General features: G+C 35.7%; 1 protein-coding gene across 1 annotated transcript in view; it reads right to left on the bottom strand.

Moving 5' to 3' along the window:
• LOC130256331 (uncharacterized oxidoreductase YtbE-like) overlaps positions 1 to 12,980 on the bottom strand; it is a 30,373-nt gene that overhangs the window by 14,078 nt on the left and 3,315 nt on the right. The window contains exon 2 of the mRNA XM_056497857.1: positions 11,113 to 11,214. Within this exon, the coding sequence (XP_056353832.1) occupies positions 11,113 to 11,134 (22 nt within the window). The 5' untranslated portion in view covers positions 11,135 to 11,214. The remainder of the gene's footprint in view (positions 1 to 11,112; positions 11,215 to 12,980) is intronic.

A 12,980-nucleotide genomic window follows, 5' to 3' on the forward strand; every position in this document is an offset into this window, starting at 1 on the left:
TAGACTCATTTCTTTGTCTGGATTGACTTGAGCTGCAGTTTGTAATGCTACAGATGTAAAGTCTGGTTCTGTGTGTGAACACAGAAGTCTGATCACTGTTGTTAATCCAGTATTTATTTGAGCAGACCAATTCTATAAAGTGCATAGACATGTGTGTATCTATATACAAAAAAAAAGAAATTATGTTTTTCTAGTCCTCTATGAAATTCTGTAAGTGAAGTTACAGCGTATTGCTAATTCATATAAACAGATTGTTAAAGTCCTAAAAAGAATAAAACCAACTTTCAATATTTTAGCAGCATAAGCTGAAGCATAAACTGAAGCAAAAACTATCACCTTTTAATGTGGCTCCTTTCATGGAGTACAAAAAGAAATGCCAGTTGTCTTCCTGTAACAGAAATTATCATGGTTCAAAATGTATAACATAATTAGGTAAAAACCTGCACCATAGTGATTTACATAATTTATATGTAATCTGCCAGAAGGAGCAAAAGCTGAGCTTTTGACAAACAACCCTGGAGTGTCAACATTAATAAATCATTATGCCACAGCAGTCAGAAAAAACACAGTTTTAACACAATAGTGAACCAAAATATTATACACTATTGTTGAAAGCTAAGGAGTTACAAAAAATGACATTACTGCCCTTGAAGAATAAAGCTTTCGTTTCAGGTTGAAATAAAATAAAATGCAGTCACAGACATGAAATAGTACATTTCCACAAAAAGCTTCTTTTTTTTTTTCTCCTACAGTATCCTCTAAGATGTTTTGCTTCTACATATTTCTCACAGGAGACTTTGAAGTCTGCTCCATCTTGTTAGATTTCCCATCAGGAAATTTCAGATCAGTTATGTTTTACATTAAAAGTCATCTGAGCCATTCCTACTAAAATCAGTATTATAGCATTCATGTCTTCAGAGTGATGTCCTACAAAGAAAGCTTAATTCAAAACTGTCATGAAAGTAAACATTTTCCCAGTAAAGAGAGAAATAATTAGAATTTCACTGTTTTTATAGAACCAGTGTTTTCTAAAGGGAAATTTTTTTAAGAAACTTTTTTTTTTTAAAGGGAATACACTTAAAACATTTCACTTTCATTAAATACATATATTTGGTTTGGGTGAAGTTAGAACTCCTCAACTCTTTCAACTCCATTGCTTTGGTGATAGTTACAGTTTAATATATGACTGTTAAAGTGTTTTTACTTTTGCATTAAATTACAATATAAAATACAAAAAATAATAAAACAATTGCACAGTCTAACTGTATTAAGAAAGTCTTATTTCAATGCATGGTGGAAACATGAATTCAAAACACTGGAAAACAGAGCTTAGATTTGAACAATCAGTCAATGGATTCTACTCTAGAGAAATGCTTCCATTTGCCTGATGGAAGCTTAACACAGTTGCTCTTCATTGTCCAAATGTCAAAGACTGCCTTTAAGAAGAAGATTATACAGAATTATTTCCACATTTACATCTTCTGGATTAATTCCTAAGAATGAAGATTTAAGAAACACTGGCTAAGAAACAGAAGGCTTGGTTAGCTCCCAGATCTTATCTGACAGATTGACACTTGTGACTATGTCTATCAAACAAGATCCATGAAATCATATCAACAGCAGAAATAAAAAACCTGCATATTGAGAAACTTGTGTAAAATGGTCCTGACTCATTGCCTTGAAACAACCTGAGAGATGCAGGGGACCCATTTCCTATTTCCTTATATTTCTTCTCTCGTGGAGCACCAACAGAGGTAAGTTCCCCAGAGCTCCTTCCATGGGTCTCAAAAACACCAGAATGCTCTTGAAAATGTGGGCAGGCTTTTTAAATTTTTTTCCCCCAATTTAATACCTATTTAGAATGCTTAAAAATCTCATTTCAGACAATTCAGGCACAATACAGGTTGTTACAGCTGTTTTGATTGTAGGTGGTTTTAAAGTCCATACTTCTTTTTAACTTAACCATTTTAATTAGTCCTGACATTCAGGTTTCTTGAGCTAAAAGTTTGCAATATATCAGCTATAATCCCTCTGGAAAGTACCCTTAAAATATACATTTTTACTGTCTTATTTACACACTTACAGAGCCTTGACTCAGGGAGAGAAAGCATCCTTCTTATCTGTTTGAGGAAATGATTGGTCTGGCCCCTATGAAGCAGATTTTGTGAAATTGCCAGGTGCAATAAACAAAGAGTTTGCAATTCCCCTTTAGCTCCCAAAGGCTCCTGTTATATCTTCTGAGGCTTTGTTCTATTCCTTGCAACTCCACAGGCTCTAAGAAAAATGTAGGAACACTGGTTCTTTTATGCATGCTAAAAACTGACTGACCACAATGCTGGAACAGAAAATTTCATCCAGTTTTGACAGCCTATCGTGAAATTCTGCAAGACACATCAGAAAATATATGTGCAAAATAAAAGTTAATTATAATGGGGAAAAAAGTAAGGCTATCTTTATTCTACACAAAAAAATCTTGGCCCCCACCACACTGGTAATTTCATTACACTATATTTCTCCCAGCTACTGTGAAGCACTACATCATGCTAATGGACTAGTTTGCAATATAGTTGAGTATTAAGCTTAAAATATTTTGGATTGCAACTTAGAGAATGATTGGGTATTTTTATCTTTACTCTGTATAATACCAAATTATACAAAGTTTGATGGGCACTGTTAGTCTTGCAACAGAAAAGCATAAATACACTGTCTTGGCACCACAACACTGTTTTAGTACAATAGTGAGCCTTATCTTTCTCCAGCACTACTACGGATTTTTATCAAACTTCTAAATACCCTCCGGAATATTAAATGCACAAAGTTCAGATCAAAAAGATTTTGTAAATTACAAAACTGGAACCCGGGTTTGTGGAGCCCACTTTCCTCCCCCTCCCTGCTGCTCTACATGAGTCAGAGCAAGGGAGAATTCCCACGTTGAGTGAACAGTGCCCATTCTGTTGTATCTTCTATTCAGGCCACAGTATAAAAACACGAATGGATCTACTTTTCACAAGAGGTCAACTGCAGTCACTGTATCTTTATTAACCAAGGCTGCACAGGTTGGAAAGGTCCACATTCTCTCTGATACACACGCTGGGTGTAAATTGCACTACTCATAGAAACCGTACAAGATTTGATTTCAGCATAACTTGCTAAATCAAAGCTGTAGGCTGAGAGTGCCCCACGTGCACACTGAAAGCCAAAGTCTTGATAAATAAAGCAGACTACTCTTAGACAGAATCAGTGAGGAATTAACTTCTAAATCTGTGAAATAACACATGTTCCCACAGCACAGGCTAAAACACACAGACAACACAAGGCTAAGTGCCCCTCTCTGAGACACAGAGGAAGACTGTAGCAAAACTGCAAATACACAAATTGTTCTTCCTCCTCCAAAGGATTTCTTTTTAGCCTATCCACTGCTACAGTACAGGTGCTTGTCTGCAATTCTGTGACCATTACTCCTGCTACACTCACCTGTGAACCATGATAAACCATGATGACAATAGGAGAGCAGGCAGGAGTACAAGTCCAACTGTTAATTTCCTGATTGAAAACTCATTACAAGCAGCCAGTTTCCACAACTGTTAAATGGCTAACTAAACAGCATAATGCAGCACAGTACTGGCTTAATGCATATTGTCTCTGACCCTGGGTGCTCATTCTAACTACTTCAATGCAATGTTATTTTAGTTATGTTGACATATTTTTATCCTTATAGTTGACATTACAAACCGGGCCAGATTAAAAAACCCAATCCACTACATGGGACAAAATCAATCCCACCATACCTTAATTCAATAATGCCATCACACACTATGATGTGAAGATGTGATCAAAATTACCAGCAACTCAGCTACGTGCCCAAAGGCTAACAGAGTATGTACCCCTAAAAGTAGCACTTTGGAGATATTACAGTCAGCACATGGGTAAGATTCTAAACAGTTTATTCCCCCTATAACTATGATGGCACAGTTTCCTGAGATGGAATACTTTTTGGAATTCTGTATCAGAGAAGATATGATTCCCAAGTGGTACTAATAACAACAATAATCTAACTTGTGTTAGTAAATCAACACTGATTTAAAATAGTTAAGAATCTAAGGCTTTATCTTGACATATGCAAAACAGATAAATTATGCCTTTTCCACAAATCATGCACATTATTTATGGGGAAAAACATTATTTTGGACAAGGACTTTCCTTTGAAATATATTTCAACATTGCCTTCTTCATAAGAGTTCTTGTATTCACACTGGGACCTCTTGGCACGTCTGTATGGGTACACAACTCTGAACATTTGCTTGAAATCTTCTTGCTTAGCTTGCTTATTTACAGTTTTGACAAAAAGGATTCATTTGCTAGCAGAAAAGGCATAAACCATGCACTACAATAAGTCATGAAACAAAGTATTCTGAAGGTTTATTTTTACACTTAGAATTACCTATTAAGTCCTTGACATTAAGAAAGAAAAACGAGCAAAACAAATGAGCACAGACATTAATGCAAGTTTAGATTCATTCTCACTTGTACATCTGCACCAAAAGAACTTTTTCTATGGTAATTTCTTATTTTTAAATGAGATACTAAAATTATGAAGACTTCTTTAACATAAATATGTGCTAACATTTTTTTCCACGTCTTTATTGTGTCTTATCTGATGAAAAGGGTGTGGTGCAAAACCAAAATCCTCACCAATCTGCAAACACCTCCCTTGAAAACACATCTCTGAACTGTGCTTCTCATAATAACAACCCACAAGACATCCTCATCTATGCAGACAGAATATTATCAACGTGAAAAATAACCATTTCTAGGCAAGTAACTTACTTGCTTATTAAAATTTCAGTGCAACTTATGAACACACGCTCACATGACTTCTACCACCATAAACACACTTGAGGCAAACATTTGTGGAGCTGTAACACAACAGTTTGAATTGTCAGGTGTTCATCATATAGACTTAAAGCTGAATATGGCACCTAGTAAAGAATGTGCTAGAAATTTGTGCCACCTGCACAAAAACTGTATTTGGTTCACTGAACCTTTTCCCCTCCTACTTTTAAGAACACACAGAAAATGGAGGAATAGAATATGACTGAACTGGTCTACACTCAAAAATGAAGATGGTAAGAATATTAAGGCTGATTAGGTATCTTCTCTCACTTGGAACTAAAAAATACAACTTTTTTCCAAGAACAAAATCACATGGCTTTAATTACCCGGCTAAACAATTTCTGTTACTTTATGAGACTGTCTTCAAATCACACACATAATCATAACAAAAATATATGTCAAGACACATCAAGGAATTTCTGATGCAAGTAAGAATATTTCATGTCAGCATAAGCTGCACTGTTAAACATTAAAAAGATAAGCAAACAATTTTAGTAAGACGGCAGTGAGTTCTAGTGGGATCTGAACCCACAACAACCACCACAGTACTACTATTGCCAACTTCAGGCAAAAGTCCTGGCTGGAAGCCCTCATTCTTCCCAGCATTTTTAGACAGAGGGACGAGTAATCATGCGCATGTGTGTATGAAAAGCTTGCTGAGATGATGGGCTAGCCACAATGCCAAAATCAAGGTCATCAAAGACACTGCTTATGGAAAGGGTCACTTTGCTAGGAACAGCCCAATTACCAGTGAGCACAACAGTGACTATTCCCCATGTCAGAGCAGTTTGCCACCCTGCTTTCATCTGCCAGCTGACAAATGCCTATACAGGAATGTTGCAGCTGTCAAGGGAATATATGACTCAATGTATGTATCTTGGAATGGATTCTGTAGGCAGCCTGGCCTCTGTTCTGAGGTACTAGAGAAGATAATTTCACAAAAGGACAATTTTGAGACCACAAAAATTTAAACCATAGCCTTGATATTACAAGCATTCTAGTTGATTTCAGCTGTTATAACAGAAATAACCAGTTATTATGCACAAATGTCTCACTGACCAAGTTTTAGAATTTTTTTCCTCCCTTTTCCCTCAGCACTGTTTATCCCATAACTCTTTAAGGGAAAACACAAATGCAGGCTATTGAACAAAGACACAGGTGTAGAATTCTCTACCTCTCAAGACTGCAGTAGTGTCTACTTCACTCTGACTGTGACCTGAGTCATCTGGTTCCTGCGAAACAGCTCCAATCAAACTGAAGCCCATTAACAAGTCAGAGAAGAAAACAATAATAAAAAAAATTAATAGCATTTAAATAAATTAATTATTAAAAGTATGTTTTCCTCAGTTAGTAGAAGTCAGTTTAGCAATATGATCTTTTCTACTACTTTTCTGAATAGAGAACTATCAATTGGTCTATCAGAAGTCACACAGGATTTTTTAATGGCAGTTTTTAGTGCAGGTAAACACTATCCTAAATTCCATTCCAATCCTTTATTTTATATTTTCAGGTACCTACTAAAATTCTAAAACCAGTAAAGAAAATAATTCTACTTTGCTATTCATTTGTTCTTAACTCTGAACATTAAGAAGTTGCAATGGCTGATCGGAGAAGATCCCCAGGAGATAATTCATTTTAAAAAATCTTCTGATCACCGGGGCTGAATATCAAGACCAGGTGCAGAATACTGATCCCTGAGCTACTGAACTACTGTAAGACTTGGCATAATTCCCTCTGGAAGCAAGGTCAGGCCTAAATGCATGCAAATCCCAGAGTCTGAAGACATATGAAAGACACCAGACTGTAAGACAAAACAGACATCTCTGCACTGAACTCTCTTAATCAGCACATGAAGGTCTCATGAATAAAGCAGTGTTGTAATTCATCACTATGAGAAATAAGTATTCTAATACTTTCAGTATGATTTGGGGAAATGTACATAAAATTTGTCTGTTTGGTTCATGGTATGGAATAATATAACTGCTATAGTTATATTACAAATATAAAATAATTTATAATATTATAATAAATATCTATTTTTGCTGACCAGAACTGTATCACATTTTTCCCTGGAAAGGTGTTAATGGAAATCCGCAAATTTAATAACTTGGCTCTTTCTATACAAGAGGAACACTACAAAAACAAACTAAAAGTATAATATTGCCTTTGTAGCAAAGAAAAAGATAGAGGATATAAATATGCAAATTTCAGGTTAAAGAGGGAAAGATGCTGGTAGAACATTTAATGGACTCTAAGAAACTCCTGAAGGATTTAGCCAAGAGAAAAGATGAGTATGTTTAGCCTCACTAAGACTCACTAGCTCAAGGGCAAACCAGAAAGACACAGGACCATGTGTCAGATTCAATTCAGAGGGATTAAAACACCTGAAGAAAGTAAAACTTCCAGGGTGTGTTATTTTAACACATATAATTAATGCAGCATGTCATACTGTTACAGTAAAAGACAACACTTGCTTTAGAATCCCTAGGAGTGTTTTTGTGCATGCTCGCATATCTGTCATGGTATTCCTCAGGATTCTGGGAAATTGTTTTTAACCTGAAGTGTGATCTTGAGACAGCTGCTCAATTGCCTTAGCTGAACAGTGGATCCAAGAACAGGGAGAGTGCTAAAACATGCAACCTTCTTTCAAGTGCTCTTGAGACTCCAGCCTTGGGGCAGTCACCACATTCCTTCAAGTTTCCAAAGTACATTGGATCCAAGCAGTGCAGCCCAAAACTTCAGTATGGTGAGCAATCAACTGGAGAGGGTAACCAGATCCCCAACAAACACTGCTCAGATTCTCATTTTAAATCATTTGTAATTCCAGTTCACATCATATCAGGACAAAAGAGTCTTTCATGAAATGCTAACCTCAAATCCCTTTTGATGAAATACAAAAACAGTGGTAAGCCAGAGAGGGGATTTTTCAGTGATAGCAAAGGATCTCTCTCATCACTTGAAACTACTACTTCCTATTTATAATATTATTCTGATGTTACAGCTCAACTCCAAACCTGCATTAGCAGTACATATAAGAAGCATTACTAAGCAGCTATGGATTAAAAAACAGTAAACTTAAGAATGCCCACATCTCAACGAAAGCACATCTACCAATTCCACACCAAGTTCACTGGCACCTGCTGCCCTCAAATAGCAAAAAACCTTCAACAATAAATCCTCTAGAGCCAGAGATACTTGGGAGATTATGAAAATCAGACTCAGTAGAGTATGAGTTTTGTTTAATTCTTTATGCAAGTTTTCTGCTTTCTAAAATATTTATTTTAGTAACTCTGACAAATATTCAGATTTTTAAAAAATTGTTGCACAAATTATTTGGGGACATGGTCTTATAAATTAGTGCCCACTGACCTGAACTGGGCAGATACCCACAAGCTCTATCTCTCCTCAGATAGCTGGGTGGGAAGACACTGGAGGCCAGAGCCCTGCAAGTCATGCTACAGCAGCCCTGTGTCCCAGCAGCTCTGTGTGGGCTCTCTGATGAACTTGAATGAATCTTTGTAGACATAACTTTAAAAAAAAATCTCTCACAGTTGTGAATATAGATGGAGTTGGTATTTTGCTTGTGTGAACTTTTGACCAATGTGATCTAAAAGTTAATATAATCTTTAAAAAAAACCCTCCATTGAAGACTTTTACACTCTTGAATACTAACAGTTTATTTACTCCCCTTCTAGTGTAATTGATAATAATAGATAATTAATAATTTACATTACTTTACAATAACGTTTCATGCTCCAGGTAGGTGGAATTTTGCAGAATAAATAGTCACCTGGATTTAAATTGAAGAATGAGATTCACAAATACTGGCATTCAAACTATCTGAGAATACAGAGAAGTGACTGAAGAAATTCTTGGTAACTTCACTCAGATCAAAGACTTAGGTCAATACTGACATCTTTTAACCATCTTGTACGACTCTTGCAGACAGTTCCACACCACCAATTTGCTTTCTACAGAGGACAGTGGTTACAGTCTCTGCACTTTTTGCTCTTCAGGATGGACACAGCTAGCTACTAAACCCACTACTGAATAATTTCAATATTACCTTTGTTAATTGACTGCAGAAGCAAATTATTTGTTTAAAATGTCAGTTTTTGAATGTGAAACATTTAGTTTATTATTTTTTTACAGAATAAACAATTCCTCCAAAAAAACCCCAACAAACCAAACAAGAACCAATTACTATCTGAACTAATGTCAAGTTCAGAGAAGACAAAGAGCTCCCTGTTCATAGGACAAACTTGTAATTTCTTCCCCTAATCATTGAAGATTTTATTCTTTTCCTCAACTAAGGATTTTGACCAAACCCTACATTCAATTCAAACCAATGCTCACATAACACATAGCAAGTCACAAAGATATGCAGCAAGTGTTAAATCCTCAGTGGAAAATCTAGTGGTTAACCATGCAAACAAATTATTTAACATTTTGCTCAGGAATCACTGCATTTCCAACTCCAGAGTGGTTAACATCTGCGTGTCATTTCAGGAACACATAGTTATGGTCAGAGTCTGCATCCCCTAAAGCAAAAGTGTGGAAGTTAGGGTTCTAAGGCACTTGAGTCAACCAGACCATTACATTTTCCTTCCCCTGTAAGTGATCTGAGGTAATTTCAACAACCAGAGCTGGAAAATTTATCCTCAGCTAAATGAATCATGAATCTACAGAATGCTTAAATTCAGAAAAAGTCTGAGAGTAGCAACATGCAAATTGAAAAAAAACACTCAAGAAATGCAACTACAGGAAGAATTTATCTAGCATGAGATGTCTTTAAAGAGGTATCATGCATAGGGACAAAGATCAAAAGCAATTTTCCCCTCTGTTTGTGAGAACAGCAATAGTATTTCCAGTGACTTATTAAAAGACCACTGAATTGCTCAGTCTTTTCCATTAGGAAGATACAGAGAAAGAAAGATCCTGTAAGGCAGAAAAGATCACAAAGACACAAGCAAAAGCAGAATAAATCCCACAGGATAGGAATAATAGTAGAATCTGGAAAGTACAACCTGTTTGCAGCAAATTAGGATGGCATATCTAGGCACAAATGGCATGCAGTAACTTCAGAAAAAAATCTTCACAGCAGAAGGATGAAATGCATTGTGGAATAATCCATCTTTGGATGCAAGTGTTATTCATGCTTTGAAATACTAGGTCAGTGAAGCACTTCTCCAAAAACTGAATGTCATAATGACTTACATGGCAGAAAACACTTTTAGCAACTTCCTTCATGCTCAGTATAAAAAAGAACAAAAGATGTATCAAAGATCATTTACTTCTGTGTTTGCAGAAGCACAGCAAAAGTAAACAAATATTGAAGTGTAAGAGGCTCTGGTAAAGCTGGTACTGACACAGCCTACAGCTGCCTTTGTACAACTCCCCTGCTACAATCACTCTTTCAGTAGCTCTGGGTCAGTGGATAGATCACTTTATCCAAGAAGTCTTCTCCTCATTTGTGGAACTTCTCTTAAGCTGTTAACAGGGTGGACCACATGGCCCAAGAATTGCATGACAGGATCTTCTCTCACATAACTTCTAATAATTCTATATAATTCAGGAGTAAAATCCTCCTCTTAAATCTACAGTCTACTCTTCCTATAGCTATGAACATAAATTGAAGTTTGCTGTGCACCGAAAATCAAAGTGAGTTATCTGAACTTGAGAGAGTAGCTCCGTTCTTCGAAAATTCTTCCCAAAAATTAGTACCAAAGAATCTGCAGTTGAGTATTTGTTCCTCACCTAGCCATTTTATTTTGTTAACTTTTAAAACACAAGTGTGGTTATAAAATTCCACAATATATGATAAACTGGAAAAACATCATACAATTATAAAAAAAATCTAAAGAAGACAAAACTTGGCATGATTTATACTTAAAGAGGAGGTTACCACAAAGATATTCTGTAGTGTTCAGTAGTGTTCAGCGGTGGCATAGAGATTTCAATGAATCAATAGATTTCCTCAAGAAAGTATGCATACCATTATTAATCTCATGGATAGAATCTGATAGAATATTATTTACAAGGATCAAATTGCTAATGTTGCAATTTTCAAAGAGATTTTCAAAACTTACACATCCAAATTCCACCAAAATATGAGCATCAAGTTCAAATTCAGTTTTTGAACATCTCTCACTATGAGTTTCCCAATCCCAAAGCACACTATAATTTCTTCTTCCAAGACAGGCTTTGTTATTTTTTCACCTTTCTCATAGAGCTCTTCCATCGCACTCCAGGTTTCAGCTCGGACCTCTCGATTACTTTTACCTGGAACTTGTGCATCAGGCCAGTGAATTAAATAAAGATCTAAAAAAGAAACACAACAAGACTGCTTACTTAAGTGCACAAAAAATAAATATATCAAACCATATGAGAAAGCATTTTCCCTCCACAGTGGTCCCTAACACATTATCATCATAATAGTTGCAATTACTACTCAGTGATTATTACTGGATGTATCCAGTGAGTTGTAATAAATGGATTCTATAACATCACAATAACAGCTAAGGGTAGCAGAACTTGCACATGTTCCACACGTTTAGGTCATTGTAATCAGAATTTCATGGTCACACGTGCACTTAATAAACATTCCATACATAATAAGCCCTATTTAAATCAAAAGGATTTTGGACACTGGGATTATGAGTGGACTACTACTTATTAAGTGCTGCAAGTCTTCCATTTCACAGAAGATAAATACAATTGACACTTCTGCAGATATTTTATACAACCTCAGCAGTGGATCTGTCTTTTTCCTTTCTAAAGAATACTTCTACTTATGAATTTCTACTGGAAACTATAGCACATTCTTTATGCAGATTTTTTTCCTAAGTTTCATGTCAGCCAGAGAGAAGGGACCAGTGCTGCCCCTCCACTGCCTCTCATGAGGAGGCTCTTTGTGCACCGTCTTTCTGCAGGAGAAGACTATCTCTCCATTGAAAAAGGAAGAACTGCCAACATAAATTAAGAAATGTACATGTACTGGACACAAGAGGTCCAAATTAGATTTAAATATTAAAAATGCCAGATCTGTAACTCCTTTACAAGTCTGTAGACAGTGCTAGACATTCTGAAGAAGAAATTTAGAGATACTTGGAAAACAATTACATTTCTATTCAAATTCTAACTGCAGATTAAACAGGTATCTGCAGGAATCCCAGTCAAACAGGTTTTGGCCTTTGCTGCATATATTAGTCTGATGAAAAACAGGAAAAGAAAATAAAGAGATGACTGAGCTGTGTACCATTTTTTGTGTGTTTTGTAATATTCCTTTTCTGGTAGTTCAAATAGAGTTAAGAAATTAAAAACCCCAACTTGTTTGCAATGAGAAGAGTGTTTTGTTCTTTGAATACATCACACCATTCATTTACAGCACTTCTTTGTGAAAATACAGATCCTCTGCTTTGGGAATTATGAAAAAATGGGTGGGGGGAAGTAAAAAATTTCCTTTTTTTCACAATTTAAAGACTATAGTAAAAATTACTGTATCTGTGGGCTGGTATATTAGCTTTTCTCCTCTAAAAATACAAATTCAACCTTGATTTAAGATGAAAATGTAACATGAAATTCATTATAATGTACCAGCTTCAATTTTGGCAATCATTGCAACAATAAGTGCTCTACTTACCTTAAGAATCTAATTAGAACAGTACAGAATTCTGTACAGTAAAATACATTAGAGATGTAGCAAGGCAAACATTTTGAATGTGTCACAAAATCCACAAGCTACATTTGCACTTCCTGATATCAATAACCCATTTAAACACAATTTTAAACTCTTAGACTTTTTAAACACAATAGCTTAGACAAGCCAATAATCACTCATATATAATCATCTGCAGCATCTGTTTTTGTATCACATTTAAGGAGAAAGTTGCTCACTCTTTGTCCCTTTGTCCATAAAACCCACTTCCAATTCCACATGCAGTTTTATTGATCACCAATCTAGCATTAATTACTTCTTTACTAATTTCTCTGAGAGACAAAGTTGTATTTAGTGGAAGTAAATACCAACACATAGTATTGGAATAAATATCAATTCTGTGATGTTTAACTGAAAACTAATATTGGGA

This window comes from Oenanthe melanoleuca, chromosome 8 (assembly GCF_029582105.1).
Source record: "Oenanthe melanoleuca isolate GR-GAL-2019-014 chromosome 8, OMel1.0, whole genome shotgun sequence".
In the NCBI taxonomy this organism is placed as follows: Eukaryota; Metazoa; Chordata; class Aves; order Passeriformes; family Muscicapidae; genus Oenanthe; species Oenanthe melanoleuca.